The sequence below is a fragment of the Oryx dammah genome, unplaced genomic scaffold, assembly GCF_014754425.2.
Source record: "Oryx dammah isolate SB20612 unplaced genomic scaffold, SCBI_Odam_1.1 HiC_scaffold_4, whole genome shotgun sequence".
Classification (NCBI taxonomy): Eukaryota; Metazoa; Chordata; class Mammalia; order Artiodactyla; family Bovidae; genus Oryx; species Oryx dammah.
Genome location: NW_024070188.1, coordinates 60,501,828 through 60,529,760, shown reverse-complemented (window position 1 = coordinate 60,529,760; position 27,933 = coordinate 60,501,828). Strand labels below are relative to the sequence as shown.

The window sequence follows — 27,933 nt, the reverse complement described above, 5'->3', positions numbered from 1 at the left end:
ATCAATATTTTTCTCACAGACAAATTGATTCCATTGTCTGTTTGTAATAAATCCATGTAATTGATTCAGCATGTTTGGTAACTTAATGTGTGGGACCTCAGAAAAGACTGGTGTTTGAGGAATTAATCATCAGCATAATCATGAAAAGTACATGCACATAGTGTGTTCCACTTATCCTTTAGTGAGTATGCTAAAACAATTACATTATGTAAATTTTATTCATTAATATTAAAAATAGAAGGCTATAGCCGCAAAGTACTCAAAACCCCCTTCTTCAGCAGGAACAAGGAAATGGGTTGAGAAGGGCTCACAGTAGGCAAAAAAAAGATGGCGGCAGCAAGAACTAGAGTCACCAGATCATTGTATCAAATAATGCTACTTTTGCCCTTTGCATTTAAAATATTGGGAATAAGAAAATGGTGTTTTAGCCATATTTCTAGATACATCATCAGTCTGGGATGAGAGGTGCTGATACCACAGCTGATTCTACCAAACTGAAGAACATTTAATAAAACTAGACCCTATATGGGATGAACAATGAGGAATGAACATTGTGAAATTAGCCAGTACCTCCCATGATGCTGGCATGTTTAGGACATGGTCTGTTGTTTGAACTTAAAGATTAAAATGGGTCATGGACTAAAAAAAAAAAAAAAAAAAAAAAAGGAAGGCTAGCCATTATAGAAAATTATTATTTTAAGCTATTTGAATAATCTACTCATTTGGTTATATACTTTTGAAATTTATTTTATTCCTGTAGGCTGTTCTGCAGCACCGTGTTTACATTTCTAGGTGTTTTGTACATTTTGGAACTCAGAAAAGTGCTACCTGGAAGGTGTTTTTGTCTCACTCTGTAGGCTGATGGCAGATTCTCATGTTAATTAAATGATAATAGAACCAAATATTCACGAAATCCTGAGAAATAATGATAGTACCATTTGCAGAAACGCCCTAATCTCAAAATGACACCAGTGAGTTAGGAACAAAATCGAATGCATAATGGTTTAGATATTGTGGGTCTTTGGTTATGTTCGCCCAGTTGGATTATTAAATGGTGGCTCCTAATATATTAATAACATATGTATTCTGTGTAGTCAATAAGTTTGAAAATACTTCATTTATACAGACACTCTCCAAACACTCATTAATTCTCCAGGTTCAATTTGAGCCAGTCTTCCTTTCTGACATCTCTTTCTGAGCTCTTCTCCTTCTGTCTCTCTTTGGCAAATTAAGCTTTCTCCTCTTGACCACAGTTCCACAGCTTGCTGCCTTACCAAAGTTACCCTTGGCCCTTTCTCCATAACTGCTAAACAGAATCACAACTCTGTTCATTACCCAGTCTCTTCTGGGCCCCAGGGTAGGTAAAGTCTAATTTTCATAGAAATATAATTTTACCTAATTTCCATCCTTTGTATCAGTGTGCCCTTATTTTCCCTAAAGAGTTTAAGAGAAGAAAATATTTCGAGATAAAAGAAATAAGAAAAAGTCTATCTGAAAATTTAACAAAATGTGATACATATAAGTTCAAACTTTTCAGCCAGTACTGGCTGAAAAGGAGAGAGACTCCTTGTGCCTGGGGAAAAAAGTAAAGGGTGGGCTAGGATTTCAGAGTGGCTGAGCCTCTGACTGACCCTTGGTCTCATACCTAACCACCAGTTTCTAGCCAACCTTTCTATGTTTTCTCTTCATCCAAGTACTACCATGAAATGGCTGGGGTCTAAAGGGGTGCTAGATGCTAGGTATGACTGTTCAGCAGGGGAAGGAAACAAGACTTTCTCAGGCCTCCTTGAAGGAGAAAAATGTGTTTCTTAATGTTTCAAGTTGGAATGAACCTTTCTGTAAATATATGGTTACAGAGAACCTGTAACCAGGTTGACCCTGTAGCCTTATAGTGGGATGCACTACAAGTAGGATGCACCTATATTAAGTGGATACAGGTTCAGTTCAGTTAGTTCAGTTCAGCCGCTCAGTCGTGTCCGACTCTTTGCGACCCCATGAATCGCAGCCCGCCAGGCCTCCCTGTTCATCACCATCTCCCTGAGTTCACTCAGACTCACGTCCATCGAGTCCGTGATGCCATCCAGCCATAGATTAGCTTAAGAATAAAACCCCTTTTGTCCCTTGGTTCTGTATTCTTTCTCACTCAATTTACTCACTTCCTTTTTCCACTTATGACATGAATTTTAATTTACTTAGATTTTTTTTTTCTTTTTGACACGTATAATACCGTATCTGTGTTTGGAGGTGTCTTGGTGTCTTCGATACAAAGTAAAACAGAATGTCCCCTAATGGCATGACCTTGTCCACCAAGAAGAATCAAACCTCTCTTCTTCACTGACTATAATCACTACTTTTTTTTTTTTTTTTTGCATTCAGAGTTCTACACCTTTTCATATCCAGGAGTATATTTTCAAGTTATTTTTTTCAAGAAATATAAATTGAAAGTTATATTACCTCAATCTGCATATTTTAAAATATCTCTCATTTGTCTTTGCACAAGACAGCTTGCCAGGGGTTTTAGTTCTTTTCCCTTCAAAACACTTGGAAACTGATCATCTTAAGATGCCTTCTGTCATTTAGTAGCTTGGGAGAGACAGTAAATATCAGTATGATAGTTATCCCTTTGTATAGGTAGACTGTTTTGCCTGTTCGCATACTACAGATTTTCTTGTATTTTCTTTATACCGAATATCTTAGCTCAGATTTGATGCATAAACATGTGGCTTTCTTTTCACTGATTTTTGGCCTGAATGGTATTCACTCAGGTATGTTACTATTATAGGAAAAGCAAATAAGACATGATACAATCATAATATTAAGATCATTATTGTTGTTTAGTCGCCAAGTCATGTCCAACTCTTTTGCAACCCCATGGACTGGAGCCCTGCCAGACTCCTCTGTCCACGGGCTTTCCCAGGCAAGAATACTGGAGTGGGTTACCATTCCCTTCTTCAGATCGTCCCGATCCCAGCTCAAACCCGAGCCTCCTGCATTGGCAGGCAGATTCTTTACTACCGAGCCACCTGGGAAACCCTAATATTAGTTTATGTGAAAATAATTAGATCATGCCACTTTAAGAGCTAGTTGCTGCACCTGCTTATAGCCTATAGCAAGTTAAGGATAATATCAAACTCAGATTAATCAGAGGTCATTGTCCGAACTCTGAAAGGCAGGTGTAAAAGTTAGTTAATAGTTAAATCAGCATAGGCTTGAGTCCCTATGTTACTTTAAAGTCTCATAGTTACTTTAAATAAAGGACTTATTTGCAAACCAAAGAGAAATAGCAACTAGCATAAGGAAGTCTTCCACCCACATGTTTGGTCTTTTCTTATTGTAAGTTATTACACGAGAAACATGGTTAAAACCTACCTGCCCTTTAATGTAGTCATGCATAGCAGTTCCCGTAGCTTTTCCTATTTTCTGATGGAATTAAAACATGGTAAACCATGTTGAACATATAAAGAATTTTTAGTGATTTGAGGAAAACTGTTTTTGAATCTCTTCCAGTGAAAACAGGTAAGATAAAGTTCAAATAACATCAATATGGCCTATTGTAGTCAATCATTTTTGTAAAGTTTCTACTGAGAAGTGAACGTGTTAGTCTAGTCGCTCAGTAGTGTCCAACTCTTTGCAACCCCATGGACTGTAGCCCACCAGGCTTCTCTGTCCATGAGATTCTCCAGGCAAGAATACTGGAGGTGATCTTCCCTACCTAGGGATCAAGCCCAGGTTTCATGCATTGCAGGCAGATTCTTTACTGTCTGAGCCACCAGGGAATCCCAAAACTTCTGTTCATACATTCCAAACATGTAATGCTAATACTATTTCTTTTTTTAAATTTTATTCAGTGATCTCACAACCTCCATTAATGAGAACCGCTTTTCTTTTAACAGAGGGATTTTTTGTCCATTTACAAAATTACAGCTTATGTTTTTGTAGAAGTCTGCACATCTACCACGAGTTGAAACAAACTCCAGGCTGTCTCATAAGAATTATACCAGTTATAGAACACTTGCCATCTGTCTAAGTGTTGCATAAATTATTAAGAATTAAAATATCCTAGCTTGATTGGAAATTTAAATGTCAGTTCATTTTTCTTCATTGTTGTAAGACCAATTTAACAAGCTATTCATTTATTCCGCAGTTAAACTCCCTCCAGGTTTTCTAAGAGTTTGATTGATAAACTTTCATTACATGATTTTTCATCAGTGGTTAACTGTACTGTGTAAATTTTAGAGTATTTTCCTATTCTGAAAATATATCTGGGATATTTGCAGTGTTGCTTGCCCTTAACAGTACACTTGTTAATAAATATACATACAAATTAAACTTTTTTCTGAGCCTCTTTTGGATTATATGATTATGGTTTGTATGATATTAATTCTACAACATTTTGAGTTGCTTTTGTTGTTAGATTGTTATCATTGTTTATCTCACTCTGGGTTCACAAGATTGCTACATACTGCATTATCACATATTAGCTTAATATACTTTATACATATGTTTACATAAAATATGTCTTTCACATTTTAACATACTGTCAGAGGCAGCTTGTTTATAGATAAATACATGAGTTCAAGTGAAATGTCTTTGATCCAAAGAAGCACTTTATTTTCTCTAATCTATAGAATTTTCCAGGAATTCATAGTATGTAAACTACAGTGAATGTGCCCCTATAAAGCTCATAAAATACAGCCTATGGCCAATCTCTTCCTGAAGGTAATTGCAGGGTGGAGAGGGAACTGATAAACTGTAAGCTTTTATAACTTAAGTCATAAAAGAATCTGTTTTCACTTATCAATAAAGTAGCAATTCAGAGCAATTCTATTGAAATTCAAGTGTAAGTCCAAAATAGGTTTCTTTAAAGACCACTTGTGAGTTGTCTATAACATTTTTCTTAAGTATCTGCATGTTTTTCTCCAGACATTGTAAATTATGAAGCTTATGTTGATTTTTCCCATTAGCATACTCTACTGACATCTGTTTTTATCAGATTTTTCCCCAAATCTCTTTTGACTTTGCTAAATTCCTCTGCCTGACAAAGTTTTAAAATTCTGAAAGTGTCATATTCCTGGAGAACTGTCATACAACAGTGGCATAATAGGAATTTATTTCCTAAACTATCAACAAACATTAGGTATACAGTACCCATAGAACAGTACAATACCAAGTGCTGGGTGGTTGTGAGAGTTGTATGGGGGAAAGTAGCAATCTAGAAAAGTATAAACATGTTTTGTGTCTCTGAGTAACTCTTGGTCTAATTTGAAAGTGAAGTGAGATCAAAGTGTTAGTTGCTCAGTCGTGTCCAACTCTGCAATTCCATGGACTGTAGCCCACCAGGCTCCTCTGTCCATGGAATTCTCCAGGCAAGAATACTAGAATGGGTGTCCGTTCCCTTCTGTAGGGAATCTTCCCAGCCCAGGGGTTGAACTCAAGTCTCCTCCTCTGCAGGCAAATTCTTTACTGTCTGAGCAACCAGGAAGGCCTGTAAGCAGTTAAACCTCAACACGTGAATTGAATATAAGTTCAGAGCAATGAATACAGATGTCATGTCACTAAGGCAACTTGTACTCAAGTATAGGAATATGGTATGGGATTTGAGTGCCATAGGAATTCCCAGGGCTTGAGGGGTTTGGGAAGGCTATTTAGAGTAGGAAGGTGCTTAACTGAATCATAAAGGAAATATGGGATTTTTAAAAGGAGTAGGATATTCTAGACTGGAGTAACAGTGTGACTGAAGATAGAAGGAGAAGGAAAGTACACAGTTTATAGATGGAGAGTTGGCATGAAGCAGAGCTTTTCAGAACTCTTCTTAATCAGAGATAGATTAAGAAAAGGTAATTGGGGCATGATTTATCAAGATCATTGGATGTTAGACAAAGAATTGAGACTTTATCAGTATAAGCAACAGTAAGGCATTTGGGCATGAGAATAATATGACCAAGGGGTGATTTTTTTTTTAATTAAAATAAAAGCACACATGAAATTGTAGGTAGTGGAGACCAGAAGAAAGTAGGTGCTCTGTGAATCTATTATAATCCACTTTCCAAGGTGTTAAGGATCTGAATAAGGAAGGAACAGTGGAAATGGAAATAGAAGTATGCTTATGAGAAATATTTGGAAACTAGAGTCAATGATGGAAACTCAAAAGAAAAGAGGTAACATAGGAGACAGACATAGGTTACTAAGAGAATGATGGCTGTTAACAGATTTTTTAAAAATAGGGATACAGGATAATGTTTAGAGAAGAATAGATTCTGTATTAGACGTGTTAAATTTCACATAACCATAGGCCATGTACAAGTAGAAATGTTCAGTAGAGAACTGGGAATATAGGCTTGGACCTCAGGAAAGAGGATGAGCTTTGAAGATCTGCATTTGCTCTGATGGAGAGAGCCACACTGCACAGCTCTGGGCTCCAGAAGGGAGGTGCAGTGGTCAGAGGGCCCAGGCCTCAGTTGTGGGAATCCCATGCAGCATCACGGATAGGGAGCAAGCAGACTCTTCACAGCAGGCGTCCAAAGGCCTCGTCCTGGAAGGAGGCAGATATCCAGTCTTCAGAAAAAGCTCGGTCAGAAACCAGTCTGTTTCTACTCATCTCCCAAGGGTGTTCTCCACAGAGTTATTTATCTATCCAAGGCATTGGTGGTGTTGTTTAGTTGAGAAATTGTGTCCAACTCTTTGTAACCCCATGGACTGTAGTCTGCCAGGCCCCGCTGTCCATGGGACTGTCCAGGCAAGAATATTGGAGTGGGTTGCCATTTCCTTCTCCAGGGGTTCTTCCCGACCCAGGGATTGAACCCACGTCTCCTGCATTGGCAGGAGGATTCTTTACCACTGAGCCATCAGAGAAGCCCATATCCAAGGCATAAATATGATCATATGTTAAAGGTCTTGGGGTGCACCCCATCTCCAACCAGTTGAAGGCCAAGCTATGTAGCATGTGATTTGAAGCCTTTTGCTACCTTTTTAGACTTACTTCCAGCTTTTTCCTCATGCTCTCGCTAACTGCTCTGAGCTACTTTTAGTTCCCTAAACATGTCCAGGTCTCTCCCAGTGAGGAGTAATTTTAGAAGAGGGCTTAGAGAACACTGAGTCCAGACTAGATGTCCTGGCTTGAAGTCCTGCTTTGGCCACTTTTACTCCATGTGACTTCAGACAAGATTCTTTTATCTCTTTATCTGCAAGTGAGGGTAATACCTACCTCAAGGATCGTTGTGAGGAATGAATGAGTTGAGACACATTCCACTCAATATGTTTCTGTATAACAGATATTGAATATTATTTCATCACAGGAGATGGCCAGATAATAAGAATAAGACCATGTCCTAAACCTAAGGTCAAGAATCCAAGGGAGGACCCCAGAGTCCCAGCTAGAGCTGGGAAACGAAGAGCAAGGAAATCTGATAAATGTTGCCTCAAAGGCCTGCCTGTGTCTTGATCAACCTCCTTTCTTTTTCTCTTTTCATTTTTTAAAGTTTTTTATGTATGTATGTATGTATTTGCATATTGTGGCTTTTTCTGGCAGTTAATGCAGAAATCCAGTTACACCAGGACACAAACATATAAACTAGAACTGTCTTGGGCAATCCTAAATGTGTGAGCACCTTGTCCATCCATTCTGTAAGTCATAGCAGCCAGAGTGATCTTTCTAAAATGAGAGTCAGAATGGATTATCCTTCTCCTTTTTAGCACTCCTCAATAACTTCCTCTTACATGTAGAATAAACCCAGATCCTTTCCTGGGGCTTACAGGGCCTTGCATGATTTGGTCTCTGCCTACCTCTTCAGCATCAACGTATGATATTCTCTGCTCTGAGTTTCTGGAACACAGCCAGCCTTACTCGCACTCACCTATCAGCCTTGAACATTTGGCCTCTCTGCCAGGAATATACACACCCTTTGGCATAAGGGGCTTTTTCTTTAGATCCCAGTAAATGTCAGGCGTTGAGAGGATCTTCCTTCAGCACTCTATCTGAACTAGATATTCCCCACTTATCCTTTTTATTGCACTTTTTTTCCCTTCTTAATGCTTACCTCAATTTGTAATTTTTTGTTCAGTTATTTTCATGTTTATCTTTTTGTCTTCCTCAGTCAAATGGATGTAAATTTCCTGAAAGTAAGGACCATGTCTGTTTTCATCACCATTTCTTATAGATTCTCAGCATATACAGTTTAAATGAGTAAAGGCTGAAACTATAGAAATAAGTGCAAAGAGCTAGACTAGACCTTAGGGATGTCCTTATTCAGAAGGTTGGAAAAAGCCCCGTGGAAGACAGATAGAGAAGAGAGACATAGAAAGTCAGGAATCGTGTAGCATCTTGGAAGCCAGGGGAATCTAAACAGAGGGTGTTTTTGTGCTGTCATGGGTAGTCAGAAATGTTTGGGAGATTGGGAGCAGAATGGAAGCATGATAAACTGGAAGCAGCTTGGGAAACCTATCTTGAGAGGAGGATGGAAAATGCAATAGCAGTTAACATAGCCTTGTGTGTATATTGTTGACTTACACAAAAGAAAGTAATGTTGTGTCAAAGGGCTGCCATGAAAGGAACCTATATAGAATGATTTAGTAAATGTTTCTTTTTCCACGTTCTTCAAAAGTGAAAAGTTAAGGTTTTGTATTTATGCAACATTATTACTTTCAAAACATTTCTCAGAGGAAAGGAAAAATCCAGGAACCTCAATGGAGAGAAAGAGGCAGACTGTATTTTGGCATTTGACAAAGGAGTAGTGTGAGGGCAGTTATAGCAAGATTCCTTGTTCAGTCACTAAGTCAAGTCCAACCCCATGGGCTGCAGCACACCAGACTTCCCTGTCCTTCACTGTCTTCTGGAGTTTGCTTAAACTCACGTCCATTGAGTTGGGTGATGCCTTACTAAATACTTAAAGCTTTTCTAGTTGGTAAAATGAGGATGTTTGAAGAAGCTGATCTTTTAGGTATACTTCTGGGTCTTTTTTAATCTGCTCTTACTGTTCCAAGAAAACATATTAAAGAAGAAAATCTAAGCAAATTTCTGAAAGTCATCACTTGAATAATCACTGATCATTTCTCTCATTCTTTCTGTTCTCAGGACTCAGAATTCACCCATTTACTATATATCTATAATATGTACATAGAACTCAGTTGTGTCCACTGAATCGACTGACAAATGCGCATCACCACCATTGCTACTAGAAATTTCATGGGTTAGTTGTCTTTAGATCAAAAACCTAAGTCCTTTCACTACCAACCAAATCTCTCCACTCTCGTAAGCCCAGTGCTTGGTGAAATGATGCCAAGCAGTAGGATATGGTGTTCAGATAACTGTTTAACTCGGCAGGGGTTGGAGAGTATGTGCAGTACAGCAGGGAGAAGAAGGGACACTGGTCCTGCTGCCTGGGGCTCTATTGAAAGAGCACCCCATAATCTATTTTGCCCTTTTCAGTCACTGGCTATCTTTCCCATACAAATAAAAACATGTTCAGTTATATAAACTGGTAGAACTTGAGGAATCGGCTCATCAAAACTATGAATCAAGAATAATTCAAAAGTACATAAATCTCCTAAAACAGTACATCCAAAGCATTAAAAAAAAAAAAACTAAAATGAAAATCTTTCCATTTTAGATTCTAGCTGAAGTACTTTCTTAGTTAAGCTAGTGAGATGTCTAGAAGTGTGAACACATGGTTCCCTTGAGACCTGACTCCACAGGAATTATTTTGGTCATATTTTTTCCCCCTGAAAACAGCAAAAAGAGCAAGTGCTGGAAAGGAGTCTGTTCCCTTGGGAACTTAAACTGGGAAGACAGGAGCCAGAAGGCAGGAGCTCTATTAAATGCCATAAGGGGAGGTGGCGATATGCCCCACTTGAAACATTTGCTACGCCCTCTAAACTGTTTCTTTGGAGTAGTACTTACTGTCACTGTAAGTGCAGTCTGTGTTTCTGTAAAACAAATTAGCCAACGTGCAGTTAGTAAATAGATGAACGATGTCAATAAGATTGCAGAAGACTTTTTCCTGCATGGTTTAAGTTCACAGCCATCAAAGGCAGGCTTTTCTTATAACCAAATGGAAAGACTGAGTAATTTTAGAAAAAAAGCTGAAATGCCTTTTGCTAATAGCTGATTTAGTAGCTTCAATAGCTGCTAGTACAAATGAAGAAGCTGCAAAAAACATTTCCCCTAATTTCAGAAAAATTGTTTTGTTTGAGAGACGAAGAAATCTAAAACCTGATTGAGTTTTTAATTTTGATTAACTGGTCTCTACTGAAAGTAAATTTTTTCATGGACCTGACTTAACAGTAATGCTGGGTGCAGATACCAGCAGAAGTTTAATACTATATTAGTGCTTTGATTAGAATTGTTAGTTTCTATCAGCACTCTAGTTATAAGTTCCATAGATTTTAAGTAGTCTGCAACAACTGCATTTTTCATAAGCCTCATTCTACAGAATGCAAGGCTTTATAGCAGAAAGGCCTATAAAAATTATGGAATTTTGTCTCCCCTAATAAAATGTGAACACCACTAAAAGAGAGGTTTTCCACGTTCTTGTTCAGTACTACATATGAGAACTGTCAAATGCGTTACACGTGGTATCACCAGCTATTATTTATATTACTAGTGTTCATAATGATCCCAAACCTCCAAGATTGTTCATCATAATTATACGTGTATTGACTACTTACTGTGTTGCCAGTGTATCTTTATATTTACTTTCTTTTCATCTGTGTAATTCTTCAATAAGTATTATTATCCCTTATTATTATCCCAATTTCATAAATTACAAAACTGAGGCACTGAAAAGATAAGTGTCTTCCCTGCTGCTGCTGCTAAGTCGCTTCAGTCGTGTCCAACTCTGTGCAACCCTATAGATGGCAGCCCTAGGGTCACATAAATAGTAAATATAGAGCCAGGAATTTCTTTTTCTTTTTAGTTAACATGTTACCTAAGAGCCTCTGGAGTTCTTCATATTTGCCAGAGACTGCACTGTCTGCTAATAGTGGGATATTTTGATGAAAGCATTGCAGTGTTTCTAATCTCTACACGTTTTTAGCCATTTAGCTTCAACATATGAGAAGGATGTATCACTGGTTACTAAAAAAAAAAAAAAAAAAAAAAACAGTCCCCTTGCTTGTGGATACATTCTTTCCTGGAAAACAAAAATTACTTCTACTTTAGAAACTCTGTGTTTTCGTTAATTACTCAAGTTTTGTGCTTTACTACAAAAGATTAGTATCTTGATTTTGCTTTGCTTCTAGATCATTACAGAACAAGTCAGTTTCCTCTTCTATAAACATGGCTCTTGAGATGCTTGGGCGTGTCGGTCTTATCTTGACTTTTTTAAGATAATTCCATCCACTTAATCCCACTTCACCTATACTGAATCCATCCAGTTTGTTCACATTCTTTAGAAAGTGGCATCCAGAACTGAACTTATTCTAGTTGTGATATGAAAAAGAGTGATATTTTGGGTTTCTGTCATCTGGATACTGTGTTTGATATTGATTTATAAAATAATTTCTTGATATTTTAAAAATTTATTGTCAAACCTGTCTTCCCATTATTTACCTGTTCGTCCCTCAGTATGCCCATCTCTTGAAAGGAGGTAATAATAGCACCCACCTCAGTGGGTGGTGCTGTTCACAGTACTGAGCTCAGTACTGTCTAGCTCACAGTAATCTCTCAACTTTCCACTATTATTGTTTAGCCCTAAGTGCTGTGGTCCATTTATCCTTGTTGAATTTCAACAGTTTATTTTTTACTCACTATTCTTTTGAATCCTGATTATTTTTTTCAGCCATGGTCACTCCTCAACTCTGTAACATGAGCAGATTTTGTAATGCCCTTTGTTAACTGTCTTTATTCATAACATTAGAAAAATATTGACCAACCAACCAAAATCAAAAAGGCAAAATTTTCTTTATCTATGGTCAGTTAAAGTTTTTATTTATCAACAAAATGCCATATAAATAAAAGCCATTTTGCTTGGGGGATCAGTTCAGTTCAGTCGCTAAGTCGTGTCCGACTCTTTGCGACTCCATGAATCACAGCACGCCAGGCCTCCCTGTCCATCACCAACTCCCGGAGTTCACTCACACTCATGTCCATCAAGTCAGCGATGCCATCCAGCCATCTCATCCTCGGTTGTCCCCTTCTCCTGCCTCCAATCCTTCCCAGCATCAGAGTCTTTTCCAATGAGTCAACTCTTCGCATGAGGTGGCCAAAGTACTGGAGTTTCAGCTTCAGCATCATTCCCTCCAAAGAAATCCCAGGGCTGATCTCCTTCAGAATGGACTGGTTGGATCAACATATTATATAACTGAAACCAAAACTTGAGTCGATCATGCTATAAGATGAAGCAATTACCTAGAAAAAAATTTCAGACTTATCATTTTTATGGGATATTGTTTTCTATTTGGGGAAAATTTAATCATAAGTTATCAAACTAGTCCTCTATGTTTTCTACCTAGATGGACATTTGCTATCTCCCGCTGCTCATCTTCCATAGATTCTTTCATCACCTTGATAAACATACATGAGTTCACCAGGTTTTTTCTTCCTGTGATGCCCTTTATCCTCCCAGTTTCTCAGTGTCCCCAGAGATCAGTCTTCCAAGAATGCAGACACCTTTTGTTGTAACCACATTATTGGGTCACCTGTTAGTTTGATACATAAAGATTAAGTAGATAAGTCCCTAGAGGGATTGAAACTTCTTGTTCTGTGTTTTTAATCAAACTTTATAAAATTTTCTCATCACCATATCTTGGCCTGGTAATATGGTGACGTGAGCAGACTTCTCTTAAGGGCACTTTTCGGATTCAAAGCTTTTTTGACAAACTGGGAAATAAATTTCCTTTTCAGAAATGGAGCTGGAGTTCATAGATCTATACTTTGTTTGGAAAATACGATTATATTTGAAGTACTACAGAAATATTTTACTGCAAAACACCATTGCTCTTTGATAAAGAACTTTAGGAGTTGAGTAATTACAACTGTACCTAACATTTGTTGGGCACTCACTGTGTACCAGTCACTATGGAAAATGTTTTGTGTAGGTTGCTTCATGAATGTCATAATTCTGTAAGATAAAAGCATCATCATCATCATCATCATCATCATTTGCCAGTAGAGAAACTGAAACACAAAAGGCCTTTAAGAGTCTTCTGGAAACATTTTAATTGAATGTGTTAATGCACTGTGGTAGATGAGCCAAAAATATTAACTCCCTAAGAGCAGAATCATTTTATACTATTAAACCATCACACTCAAATGTCAGTCAATGGCACAAAGCAGATTCTGTGGAAACTGGGAGCAGCTCAGGTAATATTAGCAGCAATTAACACCTATAAAAATATTTTTTAAGTTTTTAAAACCCTGCTCTGTAGTGTGTATTATCTCATCCTATCTTAGTCTCATTACTGTAGCTTGTAATGGCATTAGACAGGGGTGGTAACGAAGAGAGTAGACAGCTGAGCAGTACTGATAGAACTGACCAGAATGACAGCTAAGAAGAGTCAGGAGGACCTTGAGGATAGGAAAGAGCCAAATACAGATTCCTTCCTCTTCATCATCTACCATGGATGTTACCTAAGAAAGCCAATTGCAAACTTTGTTTCTTGGAAAACATCCCATCTACCCATCAAGAAGTTTTAATCAGATATGATTTGAGGTTAGTGGATAGGGCCTTAGATTTCCTCAGAATAGTGGCACTTCAGTTCTCATAGCTGTGGGGTGGGTTAAAGACACATAAGTAACAAGAGTAATCTGGATGTGAGAAGGGGATCTTGGGGTTTGGTGGGAAGAAAGGGGCCCAGAAGCTGTGGTTTTTCTAGTGCACTGGCAGAGTCACCTGTGACCTTGAGAAAGGAAATTACAAACACCTGCTATGCTTCAAACTATGCTACCCACATGCCACAGACAGCTGTTTGAAGAACCGGACTAAAAAGAACAGGAATGAAAAGGTAATTGGCCAAGAATGAGGTGATTGGACTTTTCCCTTCTTCCTTGAGTCCTACTTTTAAAACTCAAGTGTCAGCTGGTACTTAAACATGAATGACTCCTTAGTTGATGCTTCTAATCTTAATTATTCTTTTCTTTCTCCATTCTACTAGAAGATCTTTATAATAAATATATAGGCTGTTAACCATTTGGTAACCAAAGAACCTGAAAATGAGTACAGCTCAATAAAATTACCACCTTCCTTGGGACTTATTTAGGTCATACCTGAATGGTCTAGTGGTTTTCCCTACTTTCTTCAATTTAAGTCTGGATGAAGCACAAGCTGGAATCAAGTTTGTCAGGCAAAATATCAATAACCTCAGATATGCAGGTGACACGACACTTATGGCAGAAAACAAAGAACTAAAGAGCCTCTTGATGAAAGTGAAAGAGGAGAGTAAAAAAAGTTGGCTTAAAACTCAACATTCAGAAAACTAAGATCATGGCATCTGGTCCCATCAGTTCATGGCAAATAGATGGGGAAACAATGGAAACAGTGACAGACTTTACTTTTTTGGGCTCCAAAATCACTGCAAATGGTGACTGCAGCCATGAAATTAAAAGATGCTTGTTCCTTGGAAGGAAAGTTATTAAAAAGCAGAGACATTACTTTGCCGACAAAGGTCCATCTAGTCAAAGCTATGGTTTTTCCAGTAGTCATGTATGGATGTCTTTCTTTGGACTATAAAGAAAGCAGAGCACCAAAGAATTGATGCTTTTAAACTGTGGTGTTGGAGAAGACTCTTGAGAGTCCCTTGGACTGCAAAGAGATCCAGCCAGTCCATACTAAAGGAAATTAGTCTTAAATATTCATTGGAAGGACTGATGCTGAAGCTGAAACTCTAATACTTTCGCCACCTGATTCGAAGATCTGACTCATCTGAAAAGACCCTGATGCTGGGAGAGATTGAAGATGGGAGAAGAAGGGGATGACAGAGGATGAGATGGTTGTCCAACTCAGTCATGTCTGAATTTGAGTAAGCTCCAGGAGTTGGTGATGGACAGGGAAGCCTGGCGTGTTGCAGTCCCTGGGGTCACAAAGAGTCCCACATGACTGAGTGACTGAACTGAACTTGGGACTTACATGTCACTGGTACTAACAGCTCCCTGGAGAAGGGAGTGGCAACCCACTCCAGTATTCTTGCCTGGGAAATCCTATGGACAGAGCCTGGTGAGCTATAGTCCATGGGGTGGCAAAGAGTCGGACATGACTGAGCAACTAACAACACTACCAGCTGCTTAGTTCTTACTGACAAAACCTTGGTGATATATTAAGCTTATCTATTTCTCTTATGTTCAACATATATTGTTTACTCCTTCTGTTACATTTTCACAATATGACCTCTTTTGTGCATTTCCACAGCCAGAATTAAGGCTCTTCTCTCTGACATGAATTGCTGTGGTCTCTATCTCTGTGTTGTTTTTGCTTGTATCTGTTCCTTTATTCATCATGGCTAACTTTACTTTTTGTAGCCATAATTTCTATGATGTTCTTTTTTTTTTTTTTTTTAGTAACAGCTTTATTTGGATATCATTCACATAGAAAAATGTTTATTCTTTTACAGTCTCCAGTTCATTGAATTTTAGTCTATTCAGTTTTGAACCCATCATGTGTCCAATTTTAAAACATAATGCTTACCCCAAAAAGAAATCCCATACTCAGTAGTAGACACTGCCCCACTCCATTGCCTTCTCTCCCTAGCCCCTGGCAAATAATAATCTGATTTCTATCTCTCTGGATTTGCCTATTGTGGACATTTTACATAAATGCAGTCATAATAGGCATGACCTTTTGTATCTAGCTTCTTTCACTTGGCATGTTTTCAGAGTTCATCCATGTTACAGTATGAATCAGAATTTCATTCCTTTTTATGGCTGATTAATAGTCAATTATGGATATGCCACATTTTATTTATTCTTTTATTCATTGATGAGTATTTGGGTTGCTTCCAGTTTTAGCTGTTTTGAATAATGCTTGATGAACATTTACATACAACTTTTTGTGTGGACATAGGTTTTCATTTCTCTTGAGTATATATTTAGTACTGAAATTGCTGTGTCATATAGTAACCGTGTTTAACATTTTGAGGAACTGCCAAAATGTTCTCTAAAGTGCCTGAACCATTTTACAATCCCACCAGCCAAGTATGAGAGTTTCAATTTCTCCACATCCTCACCAACACTTGTTAGTATCTTTTTTATTATAGTCATCTTATTGAGTGAAAAGTGATATCTCCTGATTTTGATTTGCATTTTTTAATGATTAATGAGGTTAGCATATTTTGTAGTGCTATTTGTATCTTATTTGGAGAATTTATTCAAATTCTTTGACCATTTTCTAGTTGAGGAAATTATAATTATATTTTACTATATAATTATCTAAATTAGATATATTTTAATGAATATGGTATGTATGTATATATGTAGGGGATTCAGATCTTATCATACCAAGGGTAGAAATACAGTTTTGTTTTTAGAAATGGAGTTGAAGTTAGCACATCTACATTTAATTTGGAAAATAGGATCACATTTATAGTTATGAGTGCCCTATAGAAATAGTTCTATTTTAAAACACCGTGCCTCTGTGATAACTCAAAGAACTCTAGCAGTTGAATCATAATAATAATACCTGAAACATACTGTATGCCTTTCATATGCCAGGAATATAGCATATAAATCAGTTCAGTTCAGTCGCTCAGTCATGTCCGACTCTTTGCGACCCCATGAACTGCAGCACGCCAGGCCTCCCTGTCCATCACCAACTAATTATGTAACTCATATATATAGATACGATATAGATATATTCACATTATTTATATCTAGTTGGGTTTGCTTTTTATTGACTTCTAAGAGTTCTTTATATATTCTGGGTACAAGTCTCTTCGTTCTGTAGGTTGCCTTTTTCTGTTTATTGATCATGTCCTTTGAAGCACAGAATTGTTTTTTAGCCGTTAGGAAGTTCAGTTTTCCTATTCTTTTCTTTTGTTACTTTTGCTTTTGGTAACATATCTAAGAAACCATTGTCTGATCTAAGGTCACAAAGATTTACTCCTGTGTGTTCCTGGAGAGATATATACATTTAACTCTTACCTCTAGGTCTATGTATAATCCATTTTGAGTTAATTTTTATATATGAGTTAGGGCTATAACTTTATTTTTTGCATGTATCTATCCAGTTTTCCTAAGACCATTTATTGAGAACGCTATTATTTCCCTATTTAACGGCCTTGGCACACTTTTCAGTTTTTGACCATGAATATAAGGACTTATATCTGGACTCTTAATTCTATTGCATTGATCCATTTGCCTTTCTTTATGTTAGTAGTTTGCTGTAGCTTTGTAGTAAGTTTTAAAAGCAGAGTTTGTCCTCCAACTTTGTTCTCTTTCCATATTATTTTGCTATTCTACGTCTCTTGCATTTCCATATGAATTTTAAAAATCACCTCAATTTCTACAAAGCTTTTGATAGAGATTGTGTTGAATCTGTAGATCAAAATTGAGTATAGTATTTTTCCAATCTAGTAACACGGGCCTTGCAATTTATATAGGTCTTCTTTAATTTCTATGAGTGATACTTTGTTTTCAGTATATAAGTCTCAGAAATTTTATTTCAAGTATTTTCTTATTTTTGATACTATTGTAAATGGACTTGGTTTTATTATTTAGATTGTTAATTCCATGGGTATAGAAATATAATTCACTTTTTATATTCAACTGTATTCTATAACCTTAGTGAATTTGTTTACTACTTCTAAAATATGTTTTGCAGTTTTTTTTTATGGATTCCTTGAGGCTGTCTATACACAAGATCATGTCATCTGCTAATATAGCTCTACTTTTTTCTTTCCATCTTGATGCCTTTCTTTTTTCTTGCCTAGTTTATTGGCTAAAATCTTCAGTATGATGTTGAAGTAGAAGTTGTGTCTTTGTCTTGTCTTGCTCATAATCTTAGAGGAAAAGCAATCAGTCTTTGACCAGTAAATATATTGTTAGCTGTGCATTTTTGTGCATAACCTTTCTTGTATTCTTACTTTATTGAGTGTTTTTATCAGGAAAGGATGTTGGATTTTGTTAAATGGTTTTTCTGTATTTATTGAAATGGTTATGTGGGTTTTCTCCTTAATGCTATTAATATGGTCTGTTACATAGACTGTCATATGTTAAGCCAAACTGTCATTTCTGTGATAAATCCCACTTGATCATAGTGTATAATCTTTTTATATGTTGTAGATTCTGTTTACTGGCATTTTGTTAATGTTTTTACATCAGTATTCATAAGAAGTGTGTAGTTTTCTTGTCCAGCTTTGGGATCATGGTAATACTGACTTCATAAAGTGAGTTAGAAAGTGTTCATTTCTCTTTTATTTTTTGGAAGAATTTTGTAAAAGATTGACATTATTTTTTTTAACCTTTGGTACAGTTCACCAGTGTTTCATTCTGTACTTAAGCTTTTCTTCATGAGAAATTTTTGATTGCTAATTCAGTCTCTTTAGTCTTAGGTCCATTCAGATTTTCTTCTTCTTCAGTCAGTTTTAAGTTGTGTCTTTCTAGGAATTTGTCCCTTTCATCTGGGCTATTTAATTTGTTAACATACAGTTAATAATAGCACTTTATTATAATCCTTTTTTTCTCTAAGACCAATAGTGATATCTGCTCTCTCATTCCTGATTTTTGTTATTTGGGGTGTTACCTTCCACTCCACCACCTTTAGTTAGTCTAGCAAAAGTTTTAGTTTCCTTGGTCTTTCAAGGAACCAATTTTTGGTTTTGTTAATTTTCTCTTCTTTTTCTGTTTGCTGTTTTTTATTTCCATCTTAATGTTTATCATTTCCTTCCTTCTGCTTGCTTTGGGTTTAGTTTTATTTTTCCAGTTTTAAAGTATAATGTTACCTTATTGTTTTGATTTTTTCTCAGTGAAAACATTTACACTACAAAATTTCTACTACTTCTAAAATATGTTTTGCAGTGTTTTTTTATGGATTCCTTGAGGCTGTATCATTATTGGCCACTCCACATACATTTTGGTATGTGATATTTAATTTCCCTGGTGTTCTTTTTTCTCACCTATTGGTTATTTAGGAATATATTGTTTAATTTCTACACCTTTGTGAATTTCCCAAGTGTCTTCCTGATTCTAAGTTCTATTTTCATTTCATTGTGATTGGAGAACACATTTTTATGATTTCTGGGTTTTTTTAAGGCTTATTTTATGGCATCAGTTCAGTTCAGTTCAGTCGCTCAGTCGTGTCCGACTCTTTGCGACTCCATGAATCACAGCACGCCAGGCCTCCCTGTCCATCACCAACTCCTGGAGTTCACTCAGACTCGCGTCCATCGAGTCAGTGATGCCATCCAGCCATCTCATCCTCGGTCATCCCCTTCTTCTCCTGCCCCCAATCCCTCCCAGCATCAAAGTCTTTTCCAATGAGTCAACTCTTCACATGAAGTGGCCAAAGTACTGGAGTTTCAGCTTTAGCATCATTCCGTCCAAAAAAATCCCAGGGTCGATCTCCTTCAGAATGGACTGGTTGGATCTCCTTGCAGTCCAAGAAACTCTCAAGAGTCTTCTCCAACACCACAGTTCAAAAGCATCAATTCTTCAGCACTCAGCCTTCTTCACAGTCCAACTCTCACATCTATACGTGACTACTGGAAAAACCATAGCCTTGACTAGCATATTGTTTATTCTAGAGATTGTTCTACATGTACTTAAGAATAATACGTATTCTGCTCTTATTAGGTAGAGTATTCTATAGTTGTCTGTTAGATCTAGTTGATTTTTAGTGTTGATCAAGTCTTCTATGTTGATCTGCCTAGTTCTATTCATTATAGAAAGTTAGAGTATTGGAGTCTCAAAAGCTTGTTGTTGAATCATCTAGCTTACCTTTAAATTCTGTCTTTTTCTTTATGTATTTTGAGACTTTTTAGTTGCATATATATTCATACTTATGGCTTCTTGATTGATTGACAATTTTATCATTAAAATGTTCTTCTTTATCTTTACTGACAATTTTTGTCTTAAATTATATTTTGCCTTTTATCAGAACAGCCTCTCCAGCTCTCTTTTGGTTTCTATTTGTATGGCCTATTTTTTCTTTCTTTTCAACTTTATTGTGCTTTTGAAATGTTCCTCTTGTAGACAGTAGATGATTTGAATGTGTCTTTTTTCCATTCTTATAATTTTTGCATTCCATTTGCAGTGCTTGATCTATTTCCATTTAATTTAATTATTGATAAGATAGAATTCGGTCTACAATTTGGTTTGTTTTTCTGATGTATTTTTTGCTCCTTTCCTCTTTAATTACTCTTTTTTGATTAAAGTAATATTTTTTAATATACCAATTTAAATCTCTTTGCTTTTTGTGTTATACTTGAGTTATTTTCTTAGTAGTTACCCTGAAAATTGCAACTTACATCCTAATATAGTTTAGATTAGTACCAACTTAATTTCAGTAGTGTGCAAAACTTTAATTCAGTTCTTTTCCTTCCTGCCTCCTTTTTGCTATTATGGTCATAGAAATTGCATCTTTATACACTGTAAACCATCAGCACATTTTATAATTCTTCATGAAGTTACCTTTTAAATCAGGTGAAAAGTTGCTTTTAAAGAAGGACACATACTGTCTTTGCATTTACTTCTGTAATTACCTTTATCAGTGCTCTTTATTTATGTGGGTTTGAGTTCCTGTCAAGTGCCCTTTTATTGCAGCCTGAAGGACTCCCATTAGTTTTTCTTAAAGAGCAGGTCAACTAGCAACAAACTCTGTTATCATTTATCTGGGAATATATTAGTTTCTTCTTTTTTTTACATGGTAATTTTGCTGGATATTGAATAGTAGATCGAGTTTTCTTTCCACACTTAATGTTGAAAGCATCATCTTACTAACTTCTGAACTCCAAAGTTTCTGATGAGAAATCTACTGATCATCTTGTTAAGAATCCCTTCTGTGTGATGAGTTGTTTTACTTTCACTGCTTTCAAGATTCTTGGTCTTCAATAGTTTGGCTACGATGTATCTAGGTGTGGATCTTTCTTACACTGCATGGATTTTGTTTAAGCTCTTGAATGTGTAGATTAATTTTTTAAATCATTTTTGGGAAGTTTGTGCCATTATTTCTCTAAATCTTCTTTCTTCTCTTTTCTCTCTTCTGTGCTGTGTGCTAAGTCACCTCATTCATGTCTTACTCTGTGCTATAACCCTATGGGCTATAGCCCACCAGGCTCCTCAGTCCATGGGATTCTCCAGACAAAAATACTAGAGTGAGTTGCATTTTCTTCTCCAGATCTTCCCAACCCAGGGATTGAACCTACATCTCTTAAATCTTCTGCTTTGGCAGGTGGGTTCTTTACCACTAGTGCCACGTTAGAAGCCCTATCTCCAGGCAAGAATACTGGAGTGGGTAGCCATTCCCTTCTCCAGGGAATCTTCCCAACCCAGGAATCAAACCTGGGTCTCCCACATTGCAGGCAGGTTCTTTACTGTCTGAGCCACCAGGGAAGCCCCTCTAGTGAATATTGTACTTTTCAACTCCAGAATTTCTATTAGCTGATTTCTATTTTGCCATGTGAAATACCGTTTGGGAAGTTTTAGAACCTCTTACTCAACCATCTTCATCTTTGTATGTATCACAGTTATATTTATATGCTAAAGTAGAGACGTTTTCCACCCAGCTTCTTCTTCTGTAATTATATTACTATCTTCTTCCTCATTAAACCAAATACTCACATGTGTATACATGAACTTTTCTGAGAATTTTTGGATTATCATTGGAATTAGAAATAGACAAGCCTCAGTGTTTAAATAAGATGAGCAGTTACTCATTGATGTCTTACTATCAGCAGCCTAAACAGCTTTTCTTTTTCCATTTAAATTTATTATTTAGGATTCCTGCACAGAGCCTTCCCAAATAAACTGAGCTTATAGTCATTTCAGTATAAATATAAACTGTAGTGATCAGATGGACACACATGTTAGTATATATATATCAGCTGTCACTTTGGCCTAATTTCTGTTTACCATATAACTTTCTAGTTTGATGGCTTCAAGAAATTGTAACTGAGAAGCTAATGTAAAGAAGAGTGCTTTGATGATCTTCTTCAGGTGCCATCTGTAATAGAAATACCAAGTCTTAAAGATCCTCCTTTGGGCATAAATCTTAGCGAAAGCCAAAGTCAGTGAACCAGATGTATATTTACTTGGTTCCACGCAGCCCTCTAACTTCAAACTTAAATATGTAAGGTTAGTGGTTAACAGCATAGATTTAGGAGAAAAGCAAACCTGCTAACGTTTAGAATCTGCCAAACTCTGTGATTTAGACAAATAATAATCTTTTAGTTTATAATTGAGGAAACAAAAGCATATATATGAACATGAAAGTTCCTCAGTCGTGTCCAGCTCTTTGCAACCCATGGACTGTAGCCTGCCAGGCTCCTCTGTCCATGGAATTCTTCAGGCCAGAATACTGGAGTGGATAACTGTTCCCTTCTCCAGGGGATCTTCCAAACTCAGGGGTTGAACCCATTGTAGGCGGATTCTTTACCAGGATTCATCTGCCTGCAATGTGGGACACCCGGGTTCGATCCCTGGGTTGGGAAGATCCCCTGGAGAAGGAAATGGCAACCCACTCCGGTACTCTTGCCTGGAAAATCCCATGGATGGAGAAGCCTAGTAGGCTGCAGTCCGTGGGGTCACAGAGAGTCGGACATGACTGAGCGACTTCACTTTCACTTTTCTTTACCAGTTGAGCCACCAGGGAAGCCCAAGAATCATGGAGTGTGTAGCCTATCCCTTCTTTAAGGGAACTTCCCAACCCAGGAATTGAACTGGGGGTCTCCTGAATTGCAGGTGGATTCTTTACCAGCTGAGCTACCTGGGAAGCCCATACAAAGGCATGATAAGTACTAAATAGGGTAGTTATATATGTATATGTGAACATGTGTGTGCACACAAATATATAATGTATGCATATATTTGTGTGTGTATACATACAAACATGTACATATATAGTGTAAAATGCTTAGCACATGCCTGAATAGTTCTCAAAAATATTAAGTACTATAACTCTTTGTATGCATTGTGTAATTGCTTCTTGTTGTTTAGTCGCTGAGTTGTGCCCACCTCTTTTGCGTTCCTATAGACTGGAGCCCTCCAGGCTCCTCTGTCCATGGGATTTCCCAGACAAAAATACTGAAGTGAGTTGCCATTTCCTTCTCCAGGGGATCTTCCCGACCTAGGGATCGAACCCATATCTCCTGCATTGGCAGGCAGATTCTTTACCACTGAACCACCAGGGAAGCCCCGATTTATTAGTATAGTAATAAAACAGTTCCAGAATGGAAAAGTACAAGTCTGTTTGAAGAATGCAGTAGAATAAAAAAATAATATTCCATTTTTCATAAGGAGTATAATTTCTGTGTATAATCTTTATAAACTACTGCTTTGAATATGAAGTATAAAATTTATAACTACTAAGACAGTGTATAAAACTGAATATGTTTGCAAATACTCAGATTTACATTTGTTTAAAAATATTGTCTTCAACTAGTTCTTTTTTACTGATTTTACATTTACTCATAGCTCATGGTTTGTTAGGAGAATTTTAAAGTGATTGTACTTTTTAAAGTAATTCATAAATTATTATTTTAATATTCATTATTAGCATGCACCCTAGTACTCTTTATTGGCAGTTTGAAAGTAGAGAAACAGCAGAGTGACTTATGCAGATATTAAAGGTATCCCTTTTGTCAAGAGGGCCACCAGACCAAAAACAATGACACATAAAATGAAAACTCCCAAGGACAGGGCTGTGATCACTTTTTTCTCCCTAGCCTATAAAAATAGCTCAGACACAGTTGTATCTAATAATTATTGCTTGGTGAATAGGTTTAATCTTTCAATTTTGCTTGTTTTTCTATTTAAAAAATTTCTCTAATCCTTAAGAGGTTGTAGGGAAACCTAAGAAATGTTTACTATGACTCCTAGTTGCAGTTTGAGCATGAGCTTGTTGAAAAAAATGATGAAGTAGATGTTAAAATTACTCAAATCTGGAGCTAGTCAGCATTTCAGTGAGACGAGGGAAACTGAGAAAGATAAGTAAAATAAGAAAGGAGAAACAACTTTACTTTTTATAACTTTTGCCAGTAACAGTTTATTATAAAGCTTGATTTTATATTTTAAAATATTTCTTAACCAAATGTTTGTTAACCGTGTAGTCGCATATTTGATATGTGCAGAAAATAAACATACATGTTTTATAAAGTAGGTCATCAAAATAAAGTTAACTAAACCTTAAAGTACATCAGAATCACCTGGCAGGCTTCTTAAAACAGATTTCTGGGTCCATCCCCAGAATCTATGGTTTTAGTTGGTCTGGAATGAGGCCCAAGAATTTGCATTTCTAACCGGTTTCCAGGTAATGTTGTCATTGCTAATCTGGAGGCCACACTTTGGGTTGGATACCCTCATCTAAGCTGATGACTCATAATTCTCCTCTTGTTATCCCTCCCAAGAAAAATAAAGTGCATTATCATTTTTCTTCACTAACAACAACAAAAATAATCCACAGTCCAATCTATAAAAGTCTGCATCATTTTCTTGATTTTTTTTAAGGAAATAACCATTACAGAGATGTATTTTAGAGCCTTTTTCAACGAAGCACTAATAATTCACTGTAACAAGGTATGTGAATGGTGATGTCCAATAAGGTGTTTAATTAATACCAATCATTGTAAAAAAAAACCAGTAGCTTTATTTATAAAGTCCAAAATCTCAGTCATTCCTATTTGTCAAAGAAGGAAGAAGTATTTCCAACTGGTAAATTCCAAAGAAATGCTTTATCACTATTCTTCTTTAATTATGACTAGCAGGCTTTTCCTGTGTGGTATTACAGCAATCAAACAAGCTTTTCTGGTTCATGTGTGATCACAGCGAATACAGTCACACTGTTATCCAGCTAATCAGTGTTTTGAATTCATATTAAAATTTGTGAATGCTGTTCGTTTGTAATAGGTATTTGAATACCTGGCATGATAGAATTTTAAAAATGGAAGGCCTACCACCTAGCATCTGGTCCAGACCCCTTAGTTTACACACATCCAGTTTGTGTTTTGTGGTATGTTTTAGCTTTGGAGACCCAGTCAGGACTGAAAACTCACTATCTTGATTCCTAGTTTAGTATTTTTTCCATTAACCTTTACCAGAAGGTATTAGAAATTAAATATTTTCAGTTATCTGTTTAATGAAGCATTTAAGGTCCATATATATTTATATAGCAGATAGTTTGATACAGAGACAATAAACTTTGTGCAATTATTTGCTTTCTTTATCTGTTTTCTTAATCATGCTAATCTTTCTTATTATCCAGATAAGATCAGTTAAACATAATAGGACTTTAGTTTGTCTTATTTAGTGTTCATGGAAATAATTGTAAGAGACTGTGTATATTTCTACCACATGATGCTAGAAATAGGGCTGTATGTTTTTCCATTTATCTCATGAAATAAAATACAATCCCAGTGTCACTATTAGTAAAGGAGTCATTTGAATGTTTAGTAATGTACTTCTGTACAATTGAGGATTTATTGTTAAATTTGGTTTTCTACTAAAGTTTTTAATCTGCTCTTTTATTCTGTTTTAATAATAAAGACCAAATAGTCCTTGTCATAACTGAGGAGTGAGACTTTCTTAAAGGTTCATTTCACTTGTTAGCTGCTGGGAGGCAGCAGGCATGCACAGCCGGCGAGGGGACTGGTAAAGTAAGGGGGCCATGCCCAGCATGGCTCATGGGCCGGGGCAGTGATCCTCAGGTGTGTAGTGACTGGCGACCGGGCAGTGGGCAAGACGCACCTATATAGGACCTGTGCCAACAGCATCTTCCTGGAGAATTATGTGCCCGCCATCTTCAACTAGTACACAGTCAGCATCACCATAGGCGACAGCTAGTACCTCCTGATTCCCTATGACACGGCCAAACAGGAAGACTAAGAACACACAAGACTGATCATCTGAGGCTTTTATCTTATCCGATGCCTGATGTTCTCCTTATATGCTTCTCTGTGGTAAATGTAGCCTTATTTCAAAATGTGAAAGAGGAGTGGGTAACAGAACTTAAGTAATACATGCTAAGTATACCCATTGTATTAATAGGAACTCACATCTCCAAGGTGATCCCAAACAAGACAAAGATATAAAGAAAAACCTGTGTCTGGAATAAGGGTGGAAACTAGAAAAAGAAATGGGAGCACACTGGCTATGTGGAATGTTCAACTTTAACACATCAGGGATTGAAGTGTTTAGTGAGCTATCATAGCCATTTTAACTTCAAAGAAACAGTAAAAAAAAAAAAAGTTCAAGATGTATAAATTGTTTCATTTCATAAGAAACATTTCCAGTGGCCAAGAAAACAGTCCATTTCTCTCAGAAAGCATATGAAATGCTACAGCTATCCTCAGACCTCTTGTATATAATGAAGCAGTTTAAAACTTGAGAGTATTTAAAAAACCCTTTTGTCAGAGTTCTATAAAATTCATTAAGAATGTTTCCCTAAAAACTGAAAAAGCAGCAAACCCATCTAAAGCCACAATCTATTCTAAATACTTTATTTCAAGTAGAAAGTACTGTCTCTCAGGAGTTTCGTAGTTAAAAAGCTACAATCCCCTCATGTTGTAACTAGGGGAGAACAGTGCTATAAAGATAATGACTTGGCTTACACCGTCCATACTTTTGCATAGTCCTTCTGGAATCTACACAAAGAAGCATCTTCTCCCTTTGCTCCAATCACTTGTTCTTGTGTGTAAGTTGCTTTCTATTTTAATATATACAGAGTGGTGAAATAACAAGGCCAACCACGTAGCCAAAGGTCACGCCAGGCCTACAAGAGATGGACATCCCAGAGGAAACAATGTATAAGATCAAAGATTAAAGGTTTTATCGTCACTTGAGCCAGAAGTGTAACCTAAATATTTCTAACACCTGATGTGCTTTCTTTAAGAATACCAAGAGTATAATAAAGTCCCAATTGCATTTATCATGAAAACTAAAAATGTACACATTTTAGTTAATGTGCATTAAATACCTGTAACAAGACTTCTGTCAAGAAAAATAAAATAGTTACTGAGGTGTTTCTTTTTGTTTCATCTTATGTTAATTGATAATAATACTGCCAATAACCATAAGAAGTGCCCTTAATAAGTCTTTGGCTGAGTACTGATCTGCACCTGCCTGGGGCAAAACTCCATAATGAAAGAACAGTCAGAAATGAGTAGGCTACCCAACAGAAAGAGAATAGTTGTCAGTCCTGCCAGCCAGATGGAAAAGTCTCCTAATATGTGGGGTGTCAAGGGAGAATTATCAGGAGAATCACGCCTTGGTAGTGGAGCTTATTGAGTCCTTAGAGAAAAGTCTTCCTGAATATGCTCTAACAAAACTTGAAAGCAAACCTGAAAAGGGTCAGACCAATCTCAGGTCACTACCTGCCAGAAAAATGTGCAACACTCTTTAAAAGAGCATGAGAAAATCCAGCGCTCACCGTAGTAAGCTACATACACATTAGTTTTCCAGGACTGTTCGTCAAATTACCATGAACATGGTGCAGTTTAAAACAAGAAAAATTTATTCTTTCACTGGTCTGAAGGACAGGATTCTGAAATCAAGGTAGCAAGTAAGAAGCAAAGGAAAGAGGTGCCTCATTGGCTGCAGTCTGGCACAAAGAAACTCCCTGACACTTATGGACCCGCAGGAGCAGCGTTGGAGGAGAAAGTGCTCAAGTGTATGATTTATTCAATGTAGCTTAGTTGGTTGCATGACTTGGGGTCATTGTGAGTATTAATTTTTGGATTGCATCACGGATAACATTGCAAGGAACATCGGCTGTTGAGAAATACTAGTTAATGTTCCTTCAGCACAGTGGTATCCATTGAGAAGTCTTCAGAGACAACTATTTTAATGAAAAACCTTGCAGA

At 36.8% G+C, this 27,933-nt stretch overlaps 1 protein-coding gene and 1 pseudogene across 8 annotated transcripts in view; both read left to right on the top strand.

The window, feature by feature from the left end:
* Positions 1 to 27,933, top strand: part of AHI1 (Abelson helper integration site 1) — a 214,198-nt gene that overhangs the window by 138,808 nt on the left and 47,457 nt on the right. Inside the window, exon 22 of one of the 8 annotated variants that reach the window (XM_040239290.1) lies at positions 3,896 to 4,324. The exons of the other annotated variants lie outside the window; for them this stretch is intronic. Within the exon in view, the coding sequence (XP_040095224.1) occupies positions 3,896 to 4,027 (132 nt within the window). The 3' untranslated portion in view covers positions 4,028 to 4,324. Of the gene's footprint in view, positions 1 to 3,895; positions 4,325 to 27,933 lie in introns of those variants that run through there. 8 annotated transcript variants of the gene reach the window in all.
* Positions 6,387 to 26,462, top strand: LOC120863087 (annotated as a pseudogene).